General features: G+C 37.9%; 2 protein-coding genes and 1 non-coding gene across 3 annotated transcripts in view; 2 read left to right on the forward strand and 1 right to left on the reverse strand.

The window, feature by feature from the left end:
- The window catches only part of WBP4 (WW domain binding protein 4), a 66,970-nt gene extending 47,437 nt beyond the window's left edge, over positions 1–19,533 (reverse strand). The window contains exons 1-9 of the mRNA XM_042927335.1: positions 19,372–19,533; positions 18,340–18,412; positions 16,151–16,213; positions 15,938–16,061; positions 12,091–12,258; positions 8,361–8,407; positions 7,815–7,890; positions 5,733–5,926; positions 762–925 (exon numbers count right to left, since the gene is read on the reverse strand). Coding sequence (XP_042783269.1) covers positions 762–925; positions 5,733–5,926; positions 7,815–7,890; positions 8,361–8,407; positions 12,091–12,258; positions 15,938–16,061; positions 16,151–16,213; positions 18,340–18,412; positions 19,372–19,373 — 911 coding nt within the window. The 5' untranslated portion in view covers positions 19,374–19,533. The remainder of the gene's footprint in view (positions 1–761; positions 926–5,732; positions 5,927–7,814; positions 7,891–8,360; positions 8,408–12,090; positions 12,259–15,937; positions 16,062–16,150; positions 16,214–18,339; positions 18,413–19,371) is intronic.
- A 102-nt stretch (positions 19,534–19,635) lies between these two features.
- Positions 19,636–23,900, forward strand: part of ELF1 (E74 like ETS transcription factor 1) — a 108,522-nt gene continuing 104,257 nt past the window's right edge. Inside the window, exon 1 of the mRNA XM_042927314.1 lies at positions 19,636–20,183. The gene's annotated coding sequence lies outside the window, so the exon portion shown is untranslated. The remainder of the gene's footprint in view (positions 20,184–23,900) is intronic.
- On the forward strand, positions 20,214–20,285 carry TRNAE-UUC. The gene has a single exon. It is a non-coding gene; the product is annotated as a tRNA-Glu (tRNA).

Genomic DNA, 23,900 nt, shown 5'->3' on the forward strand with positions numbered 1-23,900 from the left:
TCTTTGGAAACCCAGTATTGTCTAGAATGGTTTTGTTTGTAATATGTACATAATATGTTAATGAGCTACAAATTAATATGCATAAGTTTTGTACTCCGATTCAATTAAACTCAATGAAACTACAAAATATTTAACATTCAAAAAAAAAAAAGAAATGCTATGTTTGGGTAGGAATCAAAATAATCATTAGCCTGGACGAGTAATATACAGAATCGTTAAATCACTATATTGTATACCTGAAACAAATATAACACTGTATGTTGACTATACTGGAATTAAAATAAACATATATTGGCATCTCTATCAAAAAACCCAATCATTAGCTTACTTTTTAAAATACCCACAGTTTTGGGGCGCCTGGGTGGCTCAGTCGGTTAAGCACCCAACTTCAGCTCAGGTCATGATCTCACAGTCCGTGAGTTCGAGCCCCATGTCAGGCTCTGTGCTGACAGCTTGAGCCTGGAGCCTGCTTCAGATTCTGTGTCTCCCTCTCTCTGACCCTCCCCCGTTCATGCTCTGTCTCTCTCTGTCTCAAAAATAAACATTAAAAAAAAATTTTTTTTAAATAACCACAGTTTACATTTTAAAATATTTAAGAATACTTAGTTAGAAGAAATAAAACCATTCTAGAAATAAAAGAAATGAGCCACACCTTCCAAGAGCACCTTATCCTTGAAATGAGTTACTGAAATGTATGGAAGGAAGTACTGAGATATACAGTACAATTTGTAGGAAGAGTGGGTTAAGTTTCAGGTACTTACTGAGACTCAACTTCTTGTTTAATCTCTTGCCATTCTCCATACGGGTTTGATTTTTTATGAGCTTTGGATTTTTCTTCATTTGGACCTGATGAATTTTGCTCTTGGGTAGTTTTTTCTTTCTGTGTTTCTGGTTCAGTTCCTTTGTCACTATTTTTATTTTTTTCCTGAAATGCCAAAGTCAAGAAAAAACATACTTTAAGCAAAATTATAAGGATGTAATTTCTTTAACATAGTCTTATTATTGATTTAAATAATACATTACCTCAGTATTTTTAATTTGCACATAACAACAAATATACATAAAAGAATTTTAATACTTGATTAGGTTATTATGTCTAAAATGATAAGACATCATGGTCAAGGCTGTTATGTATGCTTAACTGACTGAGCCACCCAGGTGCCCTGTAGGCTGTTATGTATATATGTATGTATGCATATATTTATTTAAAGGTTATTTATTTTGAGAGAGACAGAGACAGAGCGAGTCAGGGAGGGGCAGAGAGAGAAGGAGACAGAGAATCCCAAGCACTGACTCGGGGCTCGAACTCACTAATCGTGAGATCATGATCTGAGCCAAAACTAAGAGCTGGACGCTCAAACAACTGAGCCGCACAGGTGCTACTAAGGCTGGCTTTTAAAATAATTGTATTAACATTCCACCATTAAAGACATACACTGGCTTTTTTAATACTCTTTTCTGCCTTCTCTCCTTACTTACATATTCTACAGTCATCTCCCCTTACACTGTACCTTTTCTGAAGTTAATGCCATGCCATTAAACCTTTCTATACTGTCTTTGTAAAGAACTCCCTCAACCTATCAGTCTTAACTGAAATCTGTCTTTACATTGAGGACAGTGCCAAAGCCTCAGTGGAGTCAATAACTGCTAACCATGAAATGAGAAAAAACACACCCTTGAGGGAGAAGCAGGTCCTATGGGAGCCCCTGCCTAGGATTGGTATTCTTATGGCACCCCTTCATCTGGAATAACAAAGTCCTACGATCCAGGTTGGCAAAGGGACCATGCACTAGATTTCAGCCTCTTTTCAAAATGCACAACCATGTGTGGTGATCCTAGGACACTGTTCTGTAATTCTTTAAGTGGATATTAACTCATTCCCTCATGCTGTTCCATCATAAAGATAGGAAGCAGCATCTGCTTTTAGCATTCTCTTCACTGTTTCCAAGCTCTGACTTCTTTTTAATAACAGATTTTTAGAGATCATAATTTATGCTTTGATTCTAATGCAATGTAATAAATGCCTCCTCCTCTGGAGCGTATATCACCTCCTATACAGTTGTTTTCCACGCTTCCTTACATGAGCTAATGACCTTTGGCCACTATCCCATATACACTGATGTCTTTACCATATTTTTTGTTGTTGTTTTTTACCATGTTCTTTCTATTCAACTCATCATTCTGGACCTTAAAAATTCCCTAGCCTGTTTTGTGAGCCTCAAAATCAAGGACTGTGCCTTTCGCTATATTTCAGTCACCTAATGTTATATATTTTCCATCATACATAGCGCCTAGTACATAGGTAGTATTCAAATAGTAAATCCTCACATCTATGTTCCTTTTTAATTTGAATTATGTCATCACTCAAAAATGTCCCACTTGTGAAATTTTAAACTCTAAAAGTCCCCCCTTCTAACTACAGTAAGTTATTCTTCTGGCTTCCTCCCTTCCTTACCTCCTGTCTATAACCTCAATACCATCTCTAATGCCTTAACTTCTCTGTGTCCTTAGTTTGCTGACCTCATCATTACAGAGATCCACATCCATAGTGAATCATTTTATTTATTTTTGATCATTCTTTAAAACATTGGAAGTGTATTCTTTAATCCCCATAAACTACTCTACCCATCCCCCCACCCACCTTCCCTCTGGTAACTATCAGCTTATTCTCTATAGCTAAGGTTCAGTTTCCTGGTTTGTCTTTTTTTCCTTTGCCCATTTGCGTTGTTTCTTAAATTCTACATACGAATGAAATAATATAGCATTCGTCTTCCTGTGACTGACTTATTTTGCTTACCATTATACTTTCTAGCTCCATCCATTTCTTTGCAAATGGCAAGATTTCACTCCTTTTTTGTGGCCAAATAATATTCCACTGTGTATATATACACTATATATACACATCTTCTTTATCCATGAGCACTTGGGGTGCTTCCATAGTTTGGCTATTGTAAATAATGTTGTAATAAACATACAGGTGCATGTAACCCTCGGAGTTTGTGTTTTTGTATTTTTTGGGTAAATACCCAGTAGTGTGATTACTGGATCCTAGGGTAGTTCTATTTTTAATTTTTTTGAGGAACCTCCATACTGTTTTCCACAATGGCTCCACCAGTTTGCATTCCTAACAACAGTGTGAGGGGGTTCCTTTTTCTCTACATCCTTGCCAACACCTGTTTACTGTTTTTGATTTTAGCTATTCTCGGAGCTGTGAAGTGGTATCTCCTTGTAGTTTTTATTTAAAAAAATTTGTTTGTTTAATGTTTGTTTATGTTTGAGAGAGAGAGAGACAGAGTGTAAGTGGGGGAGGGGCAGAGAGACAGGGAGACAACAGAATCCAAAGCAGCCTCCAGGCTCTAAGCTGTCAGCACAGAGCCTGACGCGGGGCTCAAACTCGTGAACTACAAGATCATGACCTGAGCTGAAGTGGGACACTCAACTGACTGAGTCACCCAGGTGCCCCGCTCCTTATACTTTTTATTTGCATTTCCCTGATCATCAGTGATGCTGACAAATTTTACATCCTTCATTACAGAGCTCCATGTCCACAGGGAATCATTTTAGAAATATATATTTTTGCCTGCACCCTTAAATATCTTTGTCCCCATGACTGTCTATTGTATAGGACCTAAAAAATTTCAACACAGACTTATCCAATCATTGGTGTGTCAAGTGTTACTAAGAGGGGAAAAAAAAATCACAGACTTCAAGTTGTATTACAAAGCTGTAGTGATCAAAAGAGTATGGTACTGGCACAGAAATAGACACTTGGATCCATGGAACAAAACAGAAAAGCCGGAAATGAACCCACAATTATATGGTCAATTAATCTTTGACAAAGACTATACAATGGGAAAAGACTATACAATGGGAAAAAGACTTTACAATAAATGGTGTTGGGAAAACCGGTCAGCTACATGCAAAAAAATGAAACTGGACCATTTTCTTAAACCATACACACAAAAAAATTCAAAATGGATTAAAAGCCTAAATGTGAGACCTAAAACCATAAAAATCCTAGAAAAGAACATAGGTGGTAATGTTTCTGATATGGGCTGTAGCAACATTTTCTAGATATGTCTCCTGAGGGAAGGGAAAAAAGAGCAAAAATAAACTACTGGGACTATATCAAAATAAATAGTTTCTGCATAGCAAAGCAAACAATCAACAAAACTGAAAGGTAACCTACTTAATGGGAGAAAATATTTGAAGATGACACATCCCATAAAGGGTTAATATCTAAAACACATAAAGAACTTATACAAAGATCCAAAAAACAAATAATTGAAAAAATGGGCAGAAGACATGAACAGCTATTTTTGCAAAGAAGAAATCCAGATGGCCAATAGACACATGAAAAGATGCTCAGCATCACTCATCATCATGGAAATACAAATCAAAACTATGATGAGATCCTATATGTGGTCTCAAAATACTCTCTCTCCAGCATCCTTGAATTTTCTTCACTTCTCAGGTCAGTAATGTCAACCATGAATCAATGCTATGTGTCATTTTTGCCTTGTCACCTGAGCTCTTGCTGGAAAGATCACAAAAGGAGGACTAACAATACTACAGAAATGACTGATTTTACCTTCCGGCTATGGCTGGGGACTCAGTACCACCTGTGAATCCTATTACTTGGTTCAATTCGTCTCACACCCCAGCTGAGTGACTGTTTCAATCCATTAGTGTTGTCAAGCTCTTCAAAGCTCCTCACTCTCAGCAAGCAATCTTAATTTCTTTATGAATGAGTAAACTAAGGCTAAAAGGGTATGACTCTCAATTTCTTCCCTGATACCAACTCATCCATAGTCCTACTTCTTAAAGGAAAACCTTATCTTCTTACCGAAAATGAGTTTATTCCTTGCTCCATGACCAGCCTGCCTACCCTTATTGGTATCCCCTTTCTATCTCCTTTGTGGAGTCCCTCTTAACACATCACCACCATAAACCTCTCATGATTAAGAGTCAATGTGCAGCCATCAGCCTGTCAACTAATTTCTACTTTTCATTTCATATCCAAACCACATATACACCGTGAAACAGTTGTCCTTCCTCTAAAATCTTTTTTTTTAAATTTTTATTCAAATTCCAGTTAGTTAATATATAGTATAATACTAGTTTCAGCTGTACAATACAATCTGAGTTCCACCACCCCAAACTCTGGTAAAACTGCAGGAAGGGCTTAAGGCCTTCTTTATTGTAAAATTCAATGGACGTTTTTCTTTTCCTAGACCTAATTAATCCTTGATGTTCTCTATTCCTTTGGCTTCTTGGATATTAGATTTTGCTTCTCTGTATAACTTTCTAGCCACTCTTTTCATTGTGGGCTCCTCTTTCCCTGCCAGTCACTGAAACGTTTAATGTTACCCAAAATCATTTTCCTAGGTTATCTCACCCAATCTGAGATTTAAATTACTACTAGTAAGCTGATAATACTCAAATTAGTAGTTCTAGCCTAGATACTCAGCCTTGTATGTTCAGACAGCTCTCTGGATGTTAGAGGTATTTCAAACTTAGGAGGTCTAACTCCTAATGAGGAGAGGACAGTTAATGAGGACAATTAACTGATTGTCTTGCTACCAAACGGATACTAATAAATGGTAATAACCATCTATCCATTTGCTAAAAATACACGTCTTGGTTTTATTTCTATCTTCCACCAGAAAACTAGGTAAGTCTGTCAAGCTTTAAATTGTTACAGTTTTGTAAAGAATAAAACAAGAACCTACCTTAAACTTTATTTTTGGCTTTTGTGTTTCTGTAGAGGCCTCTCCTTTTTCTGCTTCCTGCTCCCCATCAGAATCACTATGAGAATCTGATGATTTGGACTCTTCTAGGGTATCAAGTGAGTTTTCACTGACTTTATTAGAAAGCAGGTCGCCAGAATGTGGAATGAAATCATCAGGTTTTTCCCATCTGGATTCTATTCAACACATTTTAATAGTCGTGTTATTTACTTATTACCAATTCTATTCAGAAATAACTCCCGATATAACATTCCCTATCACTTAAAATACATTACTTTTTTTAACCTTTTTTTTTTTTTACAATATAGTATTAAATAACAACATTGCATTTATTTCCCACCATCATTCATTTAAGAAGATAACTTAAATAAGAGTTTCCAAAGCTCTTGCTCTTTTACCTTTTAGAAGCTGATTTCAATCTGGATTCTCTAGATGTATAACTACAGCCCCAAAGGAAAGAGACCTAAGAATTGGGCAATACCTTCTAAAGACTCTCATAACTTACACCAATATGTGATATTGAACACATATCAGATTTCCTGGAATTTATAAATCTTTATTTATCACAAAGATTTCCTGGGATTCTCACAAAGTGAAATCATATAGTGAAGATCTGAATGAATATAATTTGTCATTTTTATACTAGGAAAAAAATAATCTCCACTGAATTCTACTGCCATCCAGTGGTCTAGAAATGACAGCATTTCTAATTATCTTGCAGTTATTCTCTATTTTTCATTTAATAAAAGGAAAAGGGATTCTAAGATTTACTGCCCAACTGAGACAGTTTTTAAGAGCGAAAGGGGCTCTATTAATAATTATACTCATCTAGACATAAACTGGAACTGTTTGAGGGCAAATCAATTTGTCTCTTATTAAAGAGGATGCTTTCCGGGGCACCTGGCTGGCTCAGTTGGTGGAGTGTGCAACTCTTGATCTGGGGATTATGAGTTAGTTTGAGCCCCATGTTGGGTGTAGAGATTACTTAAAAATAAAATCTTACAAAAAAAAAAAAAAAAAGGATGCTTTCCAACATTAATAAAAACATTATTTCCTTATCTATATTTCACATAAATAAAAAAACTTTCAGGAAGTAAATAACTTAAGCACTTACTATGTATCAGGTACTGTTCTGAGAACTATAGATACGTGACCCTCATGACCGAAGATAGTACATATAATCACTTCTACTTTACATAAGAGCAGCTATAGGTTTAGTGACTTGCCCACAATCATATAGCTGCTAAGGGAAGAAGCTATGCATTAAACTCAGATCCAACTCTCTAGCTGTATCACTATATTATTTTATCTTTAGAAAGACTCAGTACTGCAATTTTACTGAGATAGAATGATTACTATCACTGGGCAGGCTAGGTATCTACTTGGAGGCTAAGAAGGCCTCTTCCCCCTAAAAGATTTAATGGTATGTAGAGGGTTTTCTATAGTAGAAATTTAATTAATAAAGTCTCCTAAAGTTATATTGATACTATACACATCCTGGTAAATTTAATTATAGTAGAAACTAAATACAATTACTTGATAACCCATTTTATGAAATTAAATTAGATAAAATCTTAATTTGAAAAACCTACATAATAACTAGGTAAGTAGTTATATTTTATATTCATATATAACCAAAACGTTATTGAATTAGTAAAAATGAAAATTTGACAATTTCAGCCACTGCTAAAATAGCTTGTTTTGATTTTTAGAAAAGGAAAAAAGGCAAGTTGAATTAGATGATTTCTAAGGTACCTTCCAAGTTAATGATTATACTCCTATAACAGTCACAATAAAAATCAATAATGGCAGTGAAAGTTAAAATGATTTTTAAAATTTGTGAATGGGGTATCAATTGAGAATAATAAGCAGTACAGTATATTATAAATGAGAATCTTTCTGCTTTTCTATTGTATTGTTTTCAAACAACAAAAAGTAATACATACTTGCTATAGAAACATGTTTATCACTATACTAAAACCCCCAAGTTTTCTTTATCAGCAGGCTACTAAGCAGTTTCAGGTACAATTCTATATAGTTAGAATAATCAAAGGTAATACTTACCTCCTGTTTCTGTATTATAATAGTAGGTATAACCATCTTCGCTTAAACCTTCTACCCAAACAGTCTTCCCTGCTGTCTATTGGGAGGGGGAAAAAAAGCATAAACTGAAGACAATGATGTAGTTTTACTATGTTAAATAACTAAGGCAGAGTCAACTACCTTTCCTTTTCTCTTGACACCAGGAGTTAGGGGTGACAGTACTGACTATGGTCAGGAAGCTTGGTTTGTGTTAATACTGAGCCAACTCTCAGGGAGAGACTATCTCACCTCTGAAAGCCAGGAACAATTCTTTGCAGACGGGTAGGGACATCTGAATGGCAACTGACTGTTAATCAACTGATATTTGCCCTACATGGAGTTTTTAGGTAGATACCACTTTTCTTCTTCCACCCAGCCTTCTCACAAAAGAATTAAAGAAATAAAGGAACAAAGTGTGTAGAAAGGGCTTATTTGGAAGAAAATTAGCTTACGATAACTCTATAAAAACCCCGGGAACCAATCAGTTTAAAGAATAAAGCAAAGACACTATCAATGTGCTTCAGTTACCTTTTTTAAGTTTCCTTGAAATCCTTCAGGTCTCTCCCACTGGGATGCTTAAAGCAAAATATATTGCATTTACAAAATTTTTTCGCTTAAACAGAAGAAAAACTTCAAAAAATTTGGCAAAAATTTACAAGATATTCAATGTGTACAAAACACTGCAGATCTATAATTAAAAATATAATTGAAAAATAAAAAGAACATATATCCCAGTAATACTGTATAGAACACATGTGAATAATATTTAACCAAGAAGGAAGAACTGAATGAAGGATTAGAAATTACCGGTACTTTCAAAGGAATTATTAGAGCCAGGTAGGACTTCTCCTAAAGACTTCACGGAATTCAGGCTTCAAAAGTTTTTAAGTTTTTTATTTATTTTTTTGTTAGTAATCTCTACACCCAGTTTGGGGCTTGAATTCACAACCCAGAGATCAAGAGTCACATGGTCTTCAGACTGAGCCAGGCAGGCACCCCAGGCTTGGTAAGTTTTGAAGGTATGAGATGGCAGTTTAACATTCTGGGGAGGGGAAAGTGAGGGACAGAAAGAATGACTCAGAAGAGGAACAAGATGAAGGATGCAGGAAAAAATAAGTACAGGTGACCCTTGAACAACAGGAGTTTGAACTGCATGGGTCCACTTATAAGCAGATTTTTTTCAATAAATAAACTGAGAATTTTTTTAGAGATTTGTGACAATTTGAAAAAACTAGATGAACCATGTAGTCTAGAAATGAAAAAATTAATAAGGTATTACTGTAAGAATACAGTATACAACACATACACAAAATATGTGTCAATTGACTGTGTTATCCATAAGGCTTCCAGTCAACAATAGGCTATTAGTAGTTAAGTTTTTGGGGAGTCAAAAGTTATAAAATACCCTATGATCCTGTAATTCCACTACAGACATATATCCAAAGAAAATGAAACACTAACTCGAAAAGATATACGTACCCTATGTTTATTGCAGCATTTATTTATAATAGCCAGGATATAGAAGCAACCTAAGTGTTCACTGATAGATGAATGGATAAAAATGTGAGATACATAGCTCTTTCACAACTCTCTCTCTCTCTCACACATGCACACACACACAATGGAATATTACTTCGCCATAAAAAAAAAATTATAATTTTGCCATTTGTGACAGCATGGATGAACCTAGAGAATATTATGCTAAATGAAGTAGGTCAGACAGAGAAAGACAAATACCATATAATTTCATTTACATGTGTAGTCTAAAAAAACAACAAAACAAATCAGACTCTTAAATACTGAGAACTGGTGGTTATAGAAGGGGAGAGAAGGAGGATAGATAAAACAAGTGAAGGGGATTAACAGGTTCACAGTTCCAGTTATAAAATAAATAAGCCATAGAGATGAAGAAAAGTACAGCAAAGGGAATACAGCCAATAATACTGCAATAATGCTGTATGGTGACTACACTTGTGGAGAGCATCGGTTAATGTACAGAATTGTCAAATCACTGTTTTGTACATCTGAAACTAATATAACATTGCATGTCAGCTGTAGTTTAAAAAAAGTTATAAGGAGATTTTCAGTGCCCCTAATACCTGTGTTGTTCAAGGGTCTTGCTGAGAACAAGAGTATATACAGTAGGATGGCAGACAAAGGAAGCAGACAATAGGATTTAGAAGGAACACATAATTAGCAGTTTCAATGTAAATCTGAGCAAGACTTATGATCTCTAGCATACAATCATGGTTCACTGCTGAACTATCTCACATGCACTTCTCTTAAGGCTCATTGCAAACGGTGAGTGATTAATACTATTCCTATGTAGTCTAATACTGTGATTCTAAAAACCATAACAATTATAATAATACTTGTAACCCAAGGTTTTCTGCATGGTTAACTCTGATCTCATTTCCTTTCTGATCATTCTTACTTAACTTTTTTCTGGCTTTCCTTCTTTCCATTCCTTTAATATATGTACTACCCACTCTCTGTATTTCTTGTTCTCTCCTTTCTCCTTGTGATCTCATATACTCCTAAAAGTTAATATATTATCTCCATTTGTAGACTCAATTTATCTAATTCCAGATTCTAATCAGCTATTGAATGTTACCATGTGAATGTTCTAGAGGTACCTTGAACCTCAACATACCAAAAACTGAATTCATTATGTCCCACTTTCACTTACTCTTTCTGCATTTCATACCTCAGTAAATGGCAGCATTATTCTCCTAATCCTCCATGCTACGGCACCAATCTATTTTTCCAGCCTCTTTCTTCTGCTAGGACATCTTCAAAGAACTGTGTGTTTTACCTCCACCAGATGACTATTCCCTAAACTTTCAAACTTTTTAAAGCTTCATATCACTACACCTGTTTAGAAAGCTTGCTTTACCCTTGTAACAACCTAGTATATAATCTTTTTTCAATCAATATCTATAAACTGTCTGTACCATGCTAGGCCCTGTGTTTGGTGCTAGAGATGCAAATAGTGAATAAGACATCATTCCTGATGCTCTCATCTGTTTGTTTTTTTTTAATATTTATTTATTTTTGAGAGAGAGAGAGAATGTGTGTGCACATGTGGATGAGAGACAGAGGGAGACAGAGGACCCAAAGGCAGCTCTGCTGCTGACAGCAGAGAGCCTGATGCAAGGCTCGAACTCACAAACTGTGAGATCATGACCTGAGCCCAAGTCAGATACTTAACTGCCTGAGCCACCCAGGGCCCCCCTGATCCTCTCATCTTACAGATCAGCTCAAAAGCAATTTCTGTGATGATCTGTCAGATCCACATAATTACAATTAATACCTCAGTATTCTGAGTTCCTTTATAACCTTACTTATATCTCTATACTGTAACACTTTAAAATTCCTCCTTTTATCATGCTTATTTCTAACCTTAAATTTTATGTTTCTGAGAGTAAGATGCTTCATAAATGTACAAAAAATGTATTTATCTCAGAATTTATATGGAACAAAAATCCCCAATACATTTAGTTTTAAAGGAAAACAAAAAGATGTTTTTGATATTCTCACTTGAAAATACCATTATGTATTTTGTTAGAAAGTGATATCCAAAGCATTAATCTGGGGTGGAGGGGGTAGTTCTTTACTAGGTAATCAAGACAGCTACATAAAAAAAGAAAATGGCTTCTGGTTCCCAGTCCACTTTTGGATAGAAAAATCTTTCTGACAGAGTATTTTAAGAATCCTTGCAATTTGCAAAGTGGATCTGAAACGCCTTACTTCTATGTAAAATGTTTTATTTCCATTTAGTTCATAGTTTTGGAAAGTTTTGAGAAAAATATAGTTTTAACTTATTTGTAAGGAATCCATTCTTAAGGCTTTAATGAAGTATGATGTTAAGTCATTCTAAGAGGATTATATATATTTATCTATAACTATATACTTATTTGTATACTTATTTATTTATTCATTTATGTGAGGGGGGGAGGAGCAGGGGGGAGTGAGCAGGAAAGGGACAAAGAAAGAGGGAGAGAGAGAATCCCAAAAAGCTTGCCAGACTCAATCTCAGGAACCATGAGATCACGACCTAAACCGAAATCGAGTCAGATACTTAACCAACTGAGCCACTGAGGTGCCCCAAAAAGGGTATTTAAAGGGCACGTAACTTTTTTTACTATTGTGGCAAAGATGTAAAGCTATACTCTTCTACTGCTTAAATGTGCTAATATTAACACAAAATTAACTGTCAGTTATTGTTCCTTACTATTTCTATGCCTAAATGACCTACCTCCTGTGATGAGATCATAATAGTAATGGTAACCCTCAGAGGTTATGCCTTCTACCCATCTTCCCTTTGAAGGGTCTTTTTTCCTCTTCTTCTTTTCCTTCTGCTGATTTGATGCAGAGGTTGGCGGGACAGTACTTGTTACTGGTGATATGCTTGGCTCTGAAATTTCTAAAGAAAAAGACATAACAAAGGTGAAGTACCAATGCAACCTTTTTTTCTGGTATAAGACAATACTGTTATTTCAATCAAAAGCTTGACGAGAAGATTCTTTTGGGAACTTCATAGGTTATTATAAAGCTCATCTGGAAAACCAAATATGTACAAATACCCATAATTATAAAAGAGAAATGCTAAGGGGAAGCTCTTCTACCAGATATTAAAACTTACTCTGGTTAATTACTTAGAAAAAAGTAAAGCTATTCCCCAATCCATGGTCCCTCCCATGTCTTGATATTAATCTTTCACATCAAAGAAACACATGAAAAAAAAAACATGAAGTAAAATAATGTTAAACTTAACTAGATACGAATCCAAATATTCTGCATAGCAAAAATTAAAAAAAATAAGACAAAGAATATACTATGTTAATTATAATGGAGTTAAGAGTTAAAAAAAAAAAAGAAAGACAAATAATAAACATTTACAACAAATATGACACAGGGTTAATGTTCGTAACAAAGATCCCTTATAAACAAATCCAACATTCTAACAGAAGATGGACAAAAAGTAATACAAGTAATCAAGTAATCAAGTAATCTTGACTAAAAGTAATCAAGACAATACATACATTCACCAATATTCAAAGAAACATAAATAAATGTAATTTTATTCTGCATTAGTTAAGTACTGAAAAGAATAATCAAATACAGTTAATCTAATCCATTAGGTATTTACATGGGTGGGATAAGAGTAGTTTTAATGGCTTTACTTTTTTGTAAAAACATTAGCCAGTTATTACCAAATAACTTAATAAGTTATTTCTACAAAAGTATAAATTAGCCCAACATTTCTGGAGACAGCTTGGTATCAGCTATCAACATATAAAATATATTCATAAGAGGTAATTCTGCAGTCTTACCTCTAGAGCTTAACAGAAATAAATGTGAAAACATGCCTGCATAGGGGTACTCACTGAAGCATTCTTTCTAATAGTGAAAACTCTAAGCAACCTAAATGTTAGGAAGAGAAATCCCACTTTTATGGCATTTTATACCCTTTATTAAACACTTGCTACAAATGGTCTATAATAAACAGTTTATACCATTACATTATTTAGTTTTTATGAAAATCAAAGGTTGTATAGCTAGCAAATGGCAATTCCGGTGGATTCCAAAGCCTGTGCTCCTAACCACTCTGTAGCCACTAAAAATGATGTACATCCTTAATTGTTTAAAGGAAAAGAAGTACTTGACATATCATTGAAGGAAAAAAATGAGACAACCTCCAAAAAACTGTAACATAAAATTTGGAGTATAAGTTAAGAAAGAAAATTCTAGGGGCACCTGGGTGGCTTGGTCGGTTAAGCGTCCGACTTTGGCTCAGGTCATGATCTCATGGTCCGTGAGTTCGAGCCCCGCATCGGGCTCTGTGCTGACAGCTCAGAGCCTGGAGCCTGTTTCAGATTCTGTGTCTCCCTCTCTCTCTGCCCCTCCCCTGTTCATGCTCTGTCTCTCTCTGTCTCAAAAATAAATAAACGTTAAAAAAATTAAAAAAAAAATTAAAAAAAAAATTAAAAAAAAAAAAGAAAGAAAATTCTAAAGATGTTTGGGTAAATCTTAAAAGCAGTTAGTTTTTAAAACTCTTTTTTCTTTATACTGCATTATTATACTTTTAGAGAAATGTATACCCTATTTAGGCAAACAAGGCTATGAAAAATATTTAATAGAAAAAATTCTACTTAAACACATTTAAATACAAAATGCTAAGATTTATTTGCTCACAGGGCAGCATAACAAAACTTCCCAATCCATGTAATTGGTGAGATCAATTTTCAACTACTCCTCTTTAATTCTGCAGGAACACATTCATCCTTTTTCTCCTTTAAACATACAGTTTTATCCTTTATTGGAAATACAGCCCCGACCCCTTCCTTTTAATTAACAATGTCTAGGTTAATATTTTTAACACATGTATTTTTTTTTTAAGTTTTTTTCTTTTTATTTATTTTGAGAGAGACAGCATGAGTTGGGGAGGGATAGATAGAGAATCCTAAACAGGCTCGGTACAGCCCGATGTGGGGCTTGAACCCGCGAACTGTGAGATCATGACCTGAGCCTAAACCAAGAGTTGGATGCTCAACCGACTGAGCCACCCAGGTGCCCCTAGGATAATATTTTCAAAGTCTGGTTACAACTGTCCTTATCTGATGAGGGCAATGCCAATTAACTTCTTATTCTGCTTAAAAACTTCACGGAAAGATGTTTTCAGAGAATAAACAATACCATTCCATGTTGACTATCTCAACTATTATGCAAGATCAACAACTGGGACTGCTTATCTGCCTGGTTTAAGGACAGTGGATTTGTTATGGAAGAAATGCTGACAGAAATGTTCCCGAGTTAAAGCCTAAATTCATCAACAAGATACATACACTGTACTTAAATAAATGCCTTTTATCTGGAACTGAGTTCTCCTCAAACCTTCAGATTATTTACCTTCTTGCTGGCGACTATGTGGTAAAAAAAGGTATCCTTATATAAGAATTATATGTAAACTGGTCTAACCACTATGGAGAACATATGGAGGTTCCTCAAAAAAATAAAAATAGATCTATGATCTGACCCACCAGTTCCACTTCTGGGTATATATCCAAAGGAAATGTAAACAGGATTTCAAAAAGATATATGCACTCCCACACTTACTGCAGCATTATTCACAAGAGCCAAAGTATGGCCATACCTAAATGCCCATCAACAGATGAATGGACAAAAAAGATGTAGTACATATATACAATGGAATACTATGCAGGCACGAGAAAGGAGAATATCCTGTCATTTGCAACAACATGGATGGACCCTGAGCATAATATGCTAATACATGAGACAAGTCAAAGAAAAGACAAGCATACTGTATGATATCACCTATAAGTAGAATCTAAAAAAAGTCAAACTCCTAAAAACCAGAAAGCAAAATTGTTGTTACCAGGGAATAGGGGATTGGAAGGGTTAAGGCTGATACTGTTTAAGGGTACAAACTGGCAAGAAGTAGTAAGTATATAAGCCCTAGAGATTTAATACACAGTATAATGAATATAGACAACAAATACTGTCATTAGGTAATGTGATAAATACTGCTAAAACAGCAATCACATTATATATAAATGTATCAGAATAACACCTGCATATCTTAAACTTATACATGTCAAATTTACATGTCAAATTTATCCAATTAAAAAGATTATCTACCTTCTAGTGGTAAAATCAGTAAATTTGTCCACAAAAGGCTAATTCATTATAACTCAACTATATAAACAAACATAATTTATAGTTTTGACCATATGGATAAAGTGAATAGTGGGTATAATGAAAGGCCTATTTTTTAATGAATAGTTCCTTTTAGCCAAATACCTAAAACACTCAATTGTCTCTGAAATGAACACTGATCTAAAACAGAACTAGGAACTAGCTAACTACCAAAATGGTATGGTTGTGAATGAAGGTGTTAAAAGATGAAGATTTAAAGTAAAACAAAGTGCAGGAGTAAAGTCCCACAGTCTAAATACAGCTATGATGCATAGGAAAAGCACTAAGCATATACCCTGAGTGTATAACCTCTTTATGGAAACAATAAAAGCTCACTTAGCATGACCTCTGATGTTAGTTTTAAAACATGCTGGCTGCTTTTTTACCTGACTCTAAGCCAAGTCTTTTCAAATCCTCTTGGTAGGCTTTCAGGGCAGCTGCCTCCATTGCGGCAAACTCCTTTGATGCCTTTTCTTCTTCCTTTGCCTTATCCAGGCTTTTCTGTTTAATCTATGGAAGACACATATAAAAGTGAAAGCCAGGTGAAGGACTGATATTTACACAGAAAAATTAGCAAAGAAAGAAATAAACTAAATTACCTCACTGATCCTCTTTGCCACATTTTCCTTATGATTCTTTCCTCTTTCGTGAAATTCAACACTCTTGAAAATGAATAAAAGAGAAAATGCAAAGGAAAGCTACGTAAAATATCATAATGTTCACACTAAATAAGTAACAGTAAATTTGGGAATGTAACATAACAAGATTGAAATAAAAAATGATTGACAGAAAAAAGAAAAATAATTTTAAAGCAAATTAGACCTTTTTTTTTTTTATCAAATGATGCTAGGGAACTGAACCATGTTATTTATTATCATACCCTCTGACCAGGTTTTCTTTGGTGCTTAAAATAAACTATGATGACCATATCAATGGAGAAAAATACAAGATACCCTTGATGACTAATCTAGTGAATATGATTGTAATGAGGGCTCAAACAAAACCAGAAGCCAAAAGAGGAGTGGAAAAAAAAACTTCAAGAAACACCTCTCAACATAAAAACTCAAAACCAGTTAAGTCCCTAGAATTTGCACTGCTCTATTTGCCACATTAGGCAAGGGACATAGAGAATAAACAATAATCCTTAGAACCTTATTCCTCCAAATTGGGAGAAAAGTAGACAGTAAAGGATTCCTCCTAAATTGTAAACAAATACTTTTATAGAATGTGGTAATGATACAAAACGTAAAACTCCTGTGAAAGACAATTTGGCACTATCTACCAAAATTTGGCTGCTGGCATAAAGAATAAAGCTCCCTCTATGGAGAAAGCTCCAGGATCTACTGTTCAATGAAAAAAACTAACAAACAAAAACCACACTAAACTATGAAGGATAGTGTATATGGTATCCTACATTTTATGTATGTTGGAATAGAAGCCTCTATATACATACAGAAACAATGGAAAAATTAGACAAGAAAATGAAAAAAGTGGCAACCTACAAAGAATGATGGTAACTGGATGGGATATTGGAGTAAGTGAATGTTATTACCTATTTAAAACAGCCAGGAATGCTCCCTAAATTACAAATGTCTGGTTGTATACAGTAAGGCATTTTGGGTAAATTTTCTACAATGCACTAAAGTGAATTCCTCTTTAAATGGTAACACTATAAAACAAATGTTCATCTTCTGTTTTTCATACACTGGTTTCCTAAATTATACCACACAAAGAATATTAAAGGCCCATTTAAAAGACATTAATTTTGCTTCTAATTAAAGGGCAAATCAATGTATATTAACAATCCAAGGATAAGAAAGGCATCCTAGAATGGATTATTTACCCTTTGTGACTCCTAAAATTCATTGAACTGCTTGGGTAGCTGAAGAGAAGAGAAACTACCAGTAACATGCATAGATTTCAAAATTTCTGGCATTCATGTGTAAGGAAGGCCTAAGTTAAACAAGACAGTTGAAAACTTCAGCAACTACTCAAAAGACCAAATACCCAGACAAAACCCTGAAGAAAAACATCCCCAAACTCCTTGTAGACGATAATAAATATCTACCAAAGAAATACAACACTACTAAAGATGGGACTACTATTTTTTTGTGCATGCAACTCTATCAAGTAAAAAGGAGATGAATATATATTTCAAAGATACACTGGTATTTATGTACTACATACATATTGCTATGACATGTATTTGAAGGGGGGGAAATCAGTGATGCTTTTGTTTCATGTCTTAAAAGCTTAATCTAGATTAAGAGATACAGTAGTAAAGTGCTTAACAAAGCTATTTTCATATCCCATGAAAGAGGTAATGATATTATTTAAAATGTAACCATTTATAGCTGTAAAATTCTGCAAATATATTTAATTAGAATAGAAAAAATACAAGATAAACTACAATAATTGCTCCTTTTTACACATTAAGGGCTTTGTCCTTTTATGTTTCTTTGTACACGATAGTAGATAGTATTACAGATAGTATTACAAACATCGTGTGGCTAAACACGGATGAGATTACCCACTCATTGTCCATTTCCTGAATGTCACTGAAGGACCATAGAGAAATAATTTGGCTTACTATATAATCAAATTTAAGCTGATGAAAAAGAAGGAAGCTCACAGCTCTCCTACAAGAAATGAAAAGACAACAGAAATCCTTCAACTTTGAAAAATCAAGAGCAATATATATGAAGGTACTTTGTAAATGCTGAGTTTAGACAAAAAGGAACACGTGAATAAAATATTATTAGATTCTCTTATAGTGTAATTATCATACAGGCCTATTGTCCGCTATCCAACACTTGCAGTAATCACAGAATTTCTTTGGTTGCGACTTCCAGTAGTCTGCCCTGAAAAAGGTAAAAACAAGTCTAAGGTTATTTATAATATAAAAAGGTAAAATTGTGCATGCTTTACATTTTCTTAGAGTTTCAATCATAAGCCCCTGCTACTGAATGTTGTCTTGTTACACACATTATTTTATTATTTATCTCACTGCAGCAGTTAGTCGAAATTGTTGCCAGTAAAAAGAAAAAAAGTCTGCACCGGATTTAAAACTCCCTTACATAAAACTGTTTTTAAAAAGTTTTTTTTTTTTTCTCATTTGCCATCCGAAATAAGAAACATCTTGGAAAAGATTTAACTTCTTTACGTCTTTCTGGCATTTTGGGAAGCTGTTGTAATGGGAGGCCCGAAAAAATTCAAAGTTTGCTTTAAATCAAGCTCTTTCCATTAAAAAAGCGAAGAACAAGACTCCTCAGGTGAGAGATTGTGGTTCCTCCGAGACTATCAGTTAATACAATTTGTTCTGGAGCCTCAGGGCAAGAGAGTTGGAAAAGCCGAGACCTCTCAGCCGGCAAGACTTAAAAAAAAAGTCAGCACGCTAGCCAAGACTGGCCGTTTCTACCAGGCGGAGGAGGGCAGCCGTGGCCGAAGTCCAACCCTAAAGTTTCACAACACCCCACGTTCAAGTGCTACGGCATCGAACAGGGTGCTAGCGACCCCCAACAGTGCAAGTGAGCACCCGGTTGCTTCCCGGGAGGCAGTCTAACCCCAACTGGCCGCCAGCCTCCCTCCCCAAGCCCGTGCTTCAGGCCCCCAAGGCGCTCCGCAGGGTAGCATTTCTACCCGCCCAGAGAACCGGCCCGGCCTGTCTGGTGACAGTCCCGAGCGAGTTAAGAACACCTCCGTCACGCCTCCAGCCGAAAGGAGGAGGTGGGGAGGGATGGTGGTGGAGTGCGAGACCCGCGGGGAAAGGGCCGCCCAGAGAAACAACACTTCGTTGTTTAGAGCCTGAGACCCGACTCACATGACTGGACCAGCCGCTCCGCGCGCCGCCCCCGGGTCCGGCTCGAGCTCGTGTTCCCTGCGCGGGGCGAGGTGAGGCCCGGCCCGCCGCGAGGCCCACCCGAGCCTCCAAGCCCGGACACCTCCCTCTTTCCCCGGGACCAGTGTTCCACGGTTCCCAACTACGGGTGCCCAGGCGACTCAATCCGCGTTCGAAATCTCCTCCTCTTCCCCTCCCCCTACAGGGGCGGTACTCCAGGATCCTGAGAGGTGGGGTCGGTATAAAGGGGTTGAGGTCACCGAGAAAGGGTGAAAGCGCGACGGGACCTGAGCCGAAGGACGGGAACCTCACGCCTCAAGTTCCCGAATCATCCCGACTTCACTCTCTCTCTTCCCCCGGGATCCAGAACCTCCACCCTTCTTCTAGGCTCGCTGGCTCGTGGCCAAGGAGCTCGCGCGCCGCCTCCGCCCCGAGCGCAAACAGCTGTTCCCCGAGACGTCGCCGCCCTCAACTTTGCCAACTAGTCCGCACGCCCTTTGACCAGCGGAGCAACCCGGACCTGTAGGCTGGGGGCCGTTGGCGGAGTTAAAAAAAGAAAGGTGAAACAGCTGGTTTCGGGGCCGCGAGTTGCTGGGCTTTGCCTCAGAACTTTCCGGAGGCGGCGGAGTGGCCCCGCCCCGCCCCCGCGACGCCCGCGCGCACGGGCTGTGCTAGTTTCTTCGCTCCGAGAGCGCGTGGGCAGCGGCGGCGGCTCTAGCGGCGCAAAGGCGACAGGGGGGAGCGGCGGCGCGGGCAAGTGGAGCAGAGGCAGCGGTAGCGTCTGCGTCTGTCAGGTGAGTCACGGCAGTGTCCCTACCAGCACTTCCCATATGGTCTAGCGGTTAGGATTCCTGGTTTTCACCCAGGCGGCCCGGGTTCGACTCCCGGTATGGGAATGTCGTAGCTTTTTTTTTTTTTTTTTTTTTTTTTTAAACCGAATGAGGGATCTCACTTATTTTATTTTCAGTAGCTCTGGCTTTCTACTTGTCTCCTTCTCTTGATGAGTTTGTGAAAAACGAGCATTAGTGTAGTTGTTAGCGACTCCGTGACCCGTGCTGCGCCGGGCTGGCTGGAGGAGCGAGTGCGCTCAGGGTCCCCTCGCTTCCCTCCTCTGCCTGGCGGGGCTGAGCCGCCAGGAAGGAGTTTCATTTTCCCAGGGGCTGCCCGCCCGCTCCTTCGCCCCGAGTCGTCCTTTCCCAGACGCTGGGGAGGTGATGATTAACTCTGGCCTCGCCTTATCTCCTCCCAGCGCCCCCCTGGGGCCCACACCCTCCGCGGCCGCAGTTTTCCGACGGTCCCAGGCGACGCGGGGGCGTGTTCGTCCCCTGCCCGCCGCGAGCCCGCGCCCCTTTCGGAGTCCTCGTTCTCATTCCGCCGGCTGTTGTTCACGGGAACCCCCCCCTCGGCCCCCGGCACAAAGCCTCCTGTCGCGGGGCACGCGGCGGCGAGGCGGTCTGGCGTGCTTCGGTGCCCGCGGGCGCGCTTTCCCGTCCGCGCAGCTGCCCGTCACCGCCCGACCGGCCGCGTGTCCACCCGGCTCTCCCGCAGCGGCCAGCTCGTCCCAGCTTGACCTCGGGGGCGCTCGTCGCAGCTCAGAAAAGTACCGCGGACTCCAGAGCCACAGGCTCGAGTGCCTGTCTCTGCCTGGGAAGGCCTCTGGGGAAGGGAATGCGCGCGCCCCCCCCCCAACCCCGCTTTAAAGCGCGCGCGCGCACATGTTGCGGAGGGAAAAAAAAAACACCACTACGATGAGATGCCTTTCAAGAAGAAATTTAACTTTCCAAAGGGTCTAACGTTTTGAGCGCCTCTGATAGAAAATCTTGGGGTGGAGGTGGGGCTTGGAAGAGAGAAAATTGGCTGAAGACTGGGGAGGGGATGTTCCAACAAAGTTTCACTGTATTTTTAAGTATAGAAGCCCTGTGTTTATTACAAAGAAGGGGCAGCTGTTGTCAGCAGCATGTGAGCCGTAAATGAAACAAAAGCGTTATCTTAAATGCAAGCTGAAATTAGAAAAGGGGGTGAGTTATAATGTTTAGTCCATTGGGCTTCTGGGAACAAATAGAGAAGGAAAAAGTGGCTCTTGTGGATGGGTTTCTGGTCAGTGCCATTACTAAGAGCAGATGATTGGGTGGTTAGTGTGCGCATTCCCAAACTTTTATATTTTGCCGGCACAATGAGTTTTGAAACAATCTGTTAACGTGATCCGCATGATTAAGGATTAATCACTTTTATATTGTAAATAAACTCCCAGAACTAGAAGTATTTTATATGTTTTTTAATTCAAATGTTTACACCAAGCACCATCACATGCTTTTGAAAGTTACTGTTGTTGATGTTGGTGTAAGTTGTGGGTACAACACTGAATGTAATTGTGTTTTGGCTCCTGTCATTAGCTTGCGATTGACTTTTTGTGGATCTTTAACCTTCTCTGTACTCTGGGTTTACAGCCATAAATTCTTGATAATATATATCACTCCAAAACTTTAGATAGAATGGCAAGGATTGTTGAGCATTCTTGAATAGGTAATGTGAGTGGGAAAGGTTCGTTTTTTTATTTTTTATTTTTTGGAAAAGTTTCATTTAAAATGAAGAATGGGATCATGTCATTATTGAGAAACTACTGAAGACTTTGGTCTGAATTTGGGTGGAACGAAGCCCCCTTCCTTGTGTCCAGTGAGGGCTTAACTCTTGACTTTACATTTTGTGATGATTTGGTATCATACTGTACTTAACGGTGCTAAAATGGATGTGATTTTCAGTTGAGCACCCAGGAATTGCAAATAGCTTTATGTATACTTGAAGGTATGCTGAGGGCAGGAGTTTGGTGACGGTATTTCTCAGATTCATGTATTGTTATAGACCAGGCCAAACAAGGTGTCTGAGTTGCCGAAGTGAGTGCTACAGGAACCCAGAGGTGAGATGTCAGTTCTGTTCAGGAAAGAGGACTGGAAAGGAGAGGTAGAAGGGAGAGTGTTTGCCCTGGACCTTGGAGAACTGGTTGGATTTCTCCTGGTGGAGAATGTGCCTCCTAAAGCTGAGGGGAGTTGAGGGTGGGGGAGCTGGGGAGAGTTGGGATCAACAAGTATGAAGCTGGCAAATAGTCTGGACACAGTGCTTGGAGTGAGAGGCATGTGGAAGAGAATTTCACCTTAATAAATTTTGACGAGGTGAGAGGTTCTTTTATCAAAGGAGTGGTGTTTATGTGACCAGGGTTTTAACAACCCTTTTCCTTTGAAAAAACCAAGTAGAGAAGTAACATGTGAAAACTTACTGTTTTAAAAAATTCAAGTAATATAAACATGTGCCCATAGGTTTTATGTTTACTAGTTGAATATTAACTTTTAATAGAATGAGAAAAGCAGTCAGAATTCAATTTGAAAAAATGAAATCTAAGTTTAAATCATGAGAATTATTTGCAATTATATTCTTACTAGCTTGCTTTATTGAAAATGACCTTAATATTCTAAGACTGAGGTGCTAGTTACTGTCAGTAAGGCATACACCTTAAATAGGTTAAGACTAGGTGATAAATTTGTGCTCTTGCCTTGTTACTAAAAGGCCATTGGTAGTCACATTTTAGGTGTTCTCTCCTGGACCACAGAATAAAGTGATACTAATTGAACTGCATTTATTTATTTTTATTGATTTTTTTTTTTAACGTTTATTTATTTTTGAGAGAGAGACATAGAGTGCAAGCAGGGGAGGGGCAGAGAGAGGGAGGACACAGATTCTGAAGCAGGCTCCAGGCTCTGGGCTGTCAGTACAGAGCCTGATATGGGGCTCAAACTCATGAAGCGTGATATCATGACATGGGCCGAAGTCGGCTGCTTAACCGACTGAGCCACCCAGATGCCCCTTGAATCGCATTTATTTACCCAAATGGTCTCTTTAATCTTTGGTACTGTTAGATGCAATCAGAAGATATGTGACAGTTTAATAAATATTTTCGCAGATGAACACCTGTCTTTAAAGAAATACAAAGGATTGAAAAGAAATACAAGGGGTGGTGGCATTTTAAACTCCAAAGACGTTACTGTGGTCTCTGAGGCCCAATATCATCTGGCCTCTGCTTACCTCCCCAACTTCATCTCCTGCTTTCTCTGCCTCTTCATTATGCATCAGCCACACTGGCTTCCTTTTTGTTCCTTGAACGTGCCAAACTTCTTCTTTTATCACTTTTATTTCTAGCTGTTTCCACTGCCTGGAATATCTCTCCTCCAGCTATTCATATTTCAGGTCAACCTTACTTTCTCAGCGAGGTCTTTTTGACCACCCTTTTCTTTTGGTTATATTACTCTGTTTTCTCCTTTTTTTTAGTTATCTGAAATTAGCATGTTTGTTTCTATTTATTTCTTTTTCCACTAGAATGTAAGTTCCATGAGGGTAAGGATATCACAGAGTGAGATCATTCTTATTCTTTAAGATTCAAGCAAAAGTGAATAAATTAGAACCCTCATATAGTGCTGGTAGACATGTAAAATGGTACAGTCACTCTGGAAAACGGGATGGCA

This window comes from Panthera leo, chromosome A1 (assembly GCF_018350215.1).
Source record: "Panthera leo isolate Ple1 chromosome A1, P.leo_Ple1_pat1.1, whole genome shotgun sequence".
NCBI lineage: Eukaryota > Metazoa > Chordata > Mammalia > Carnivora > Felidae > Panthera > Panthera leo.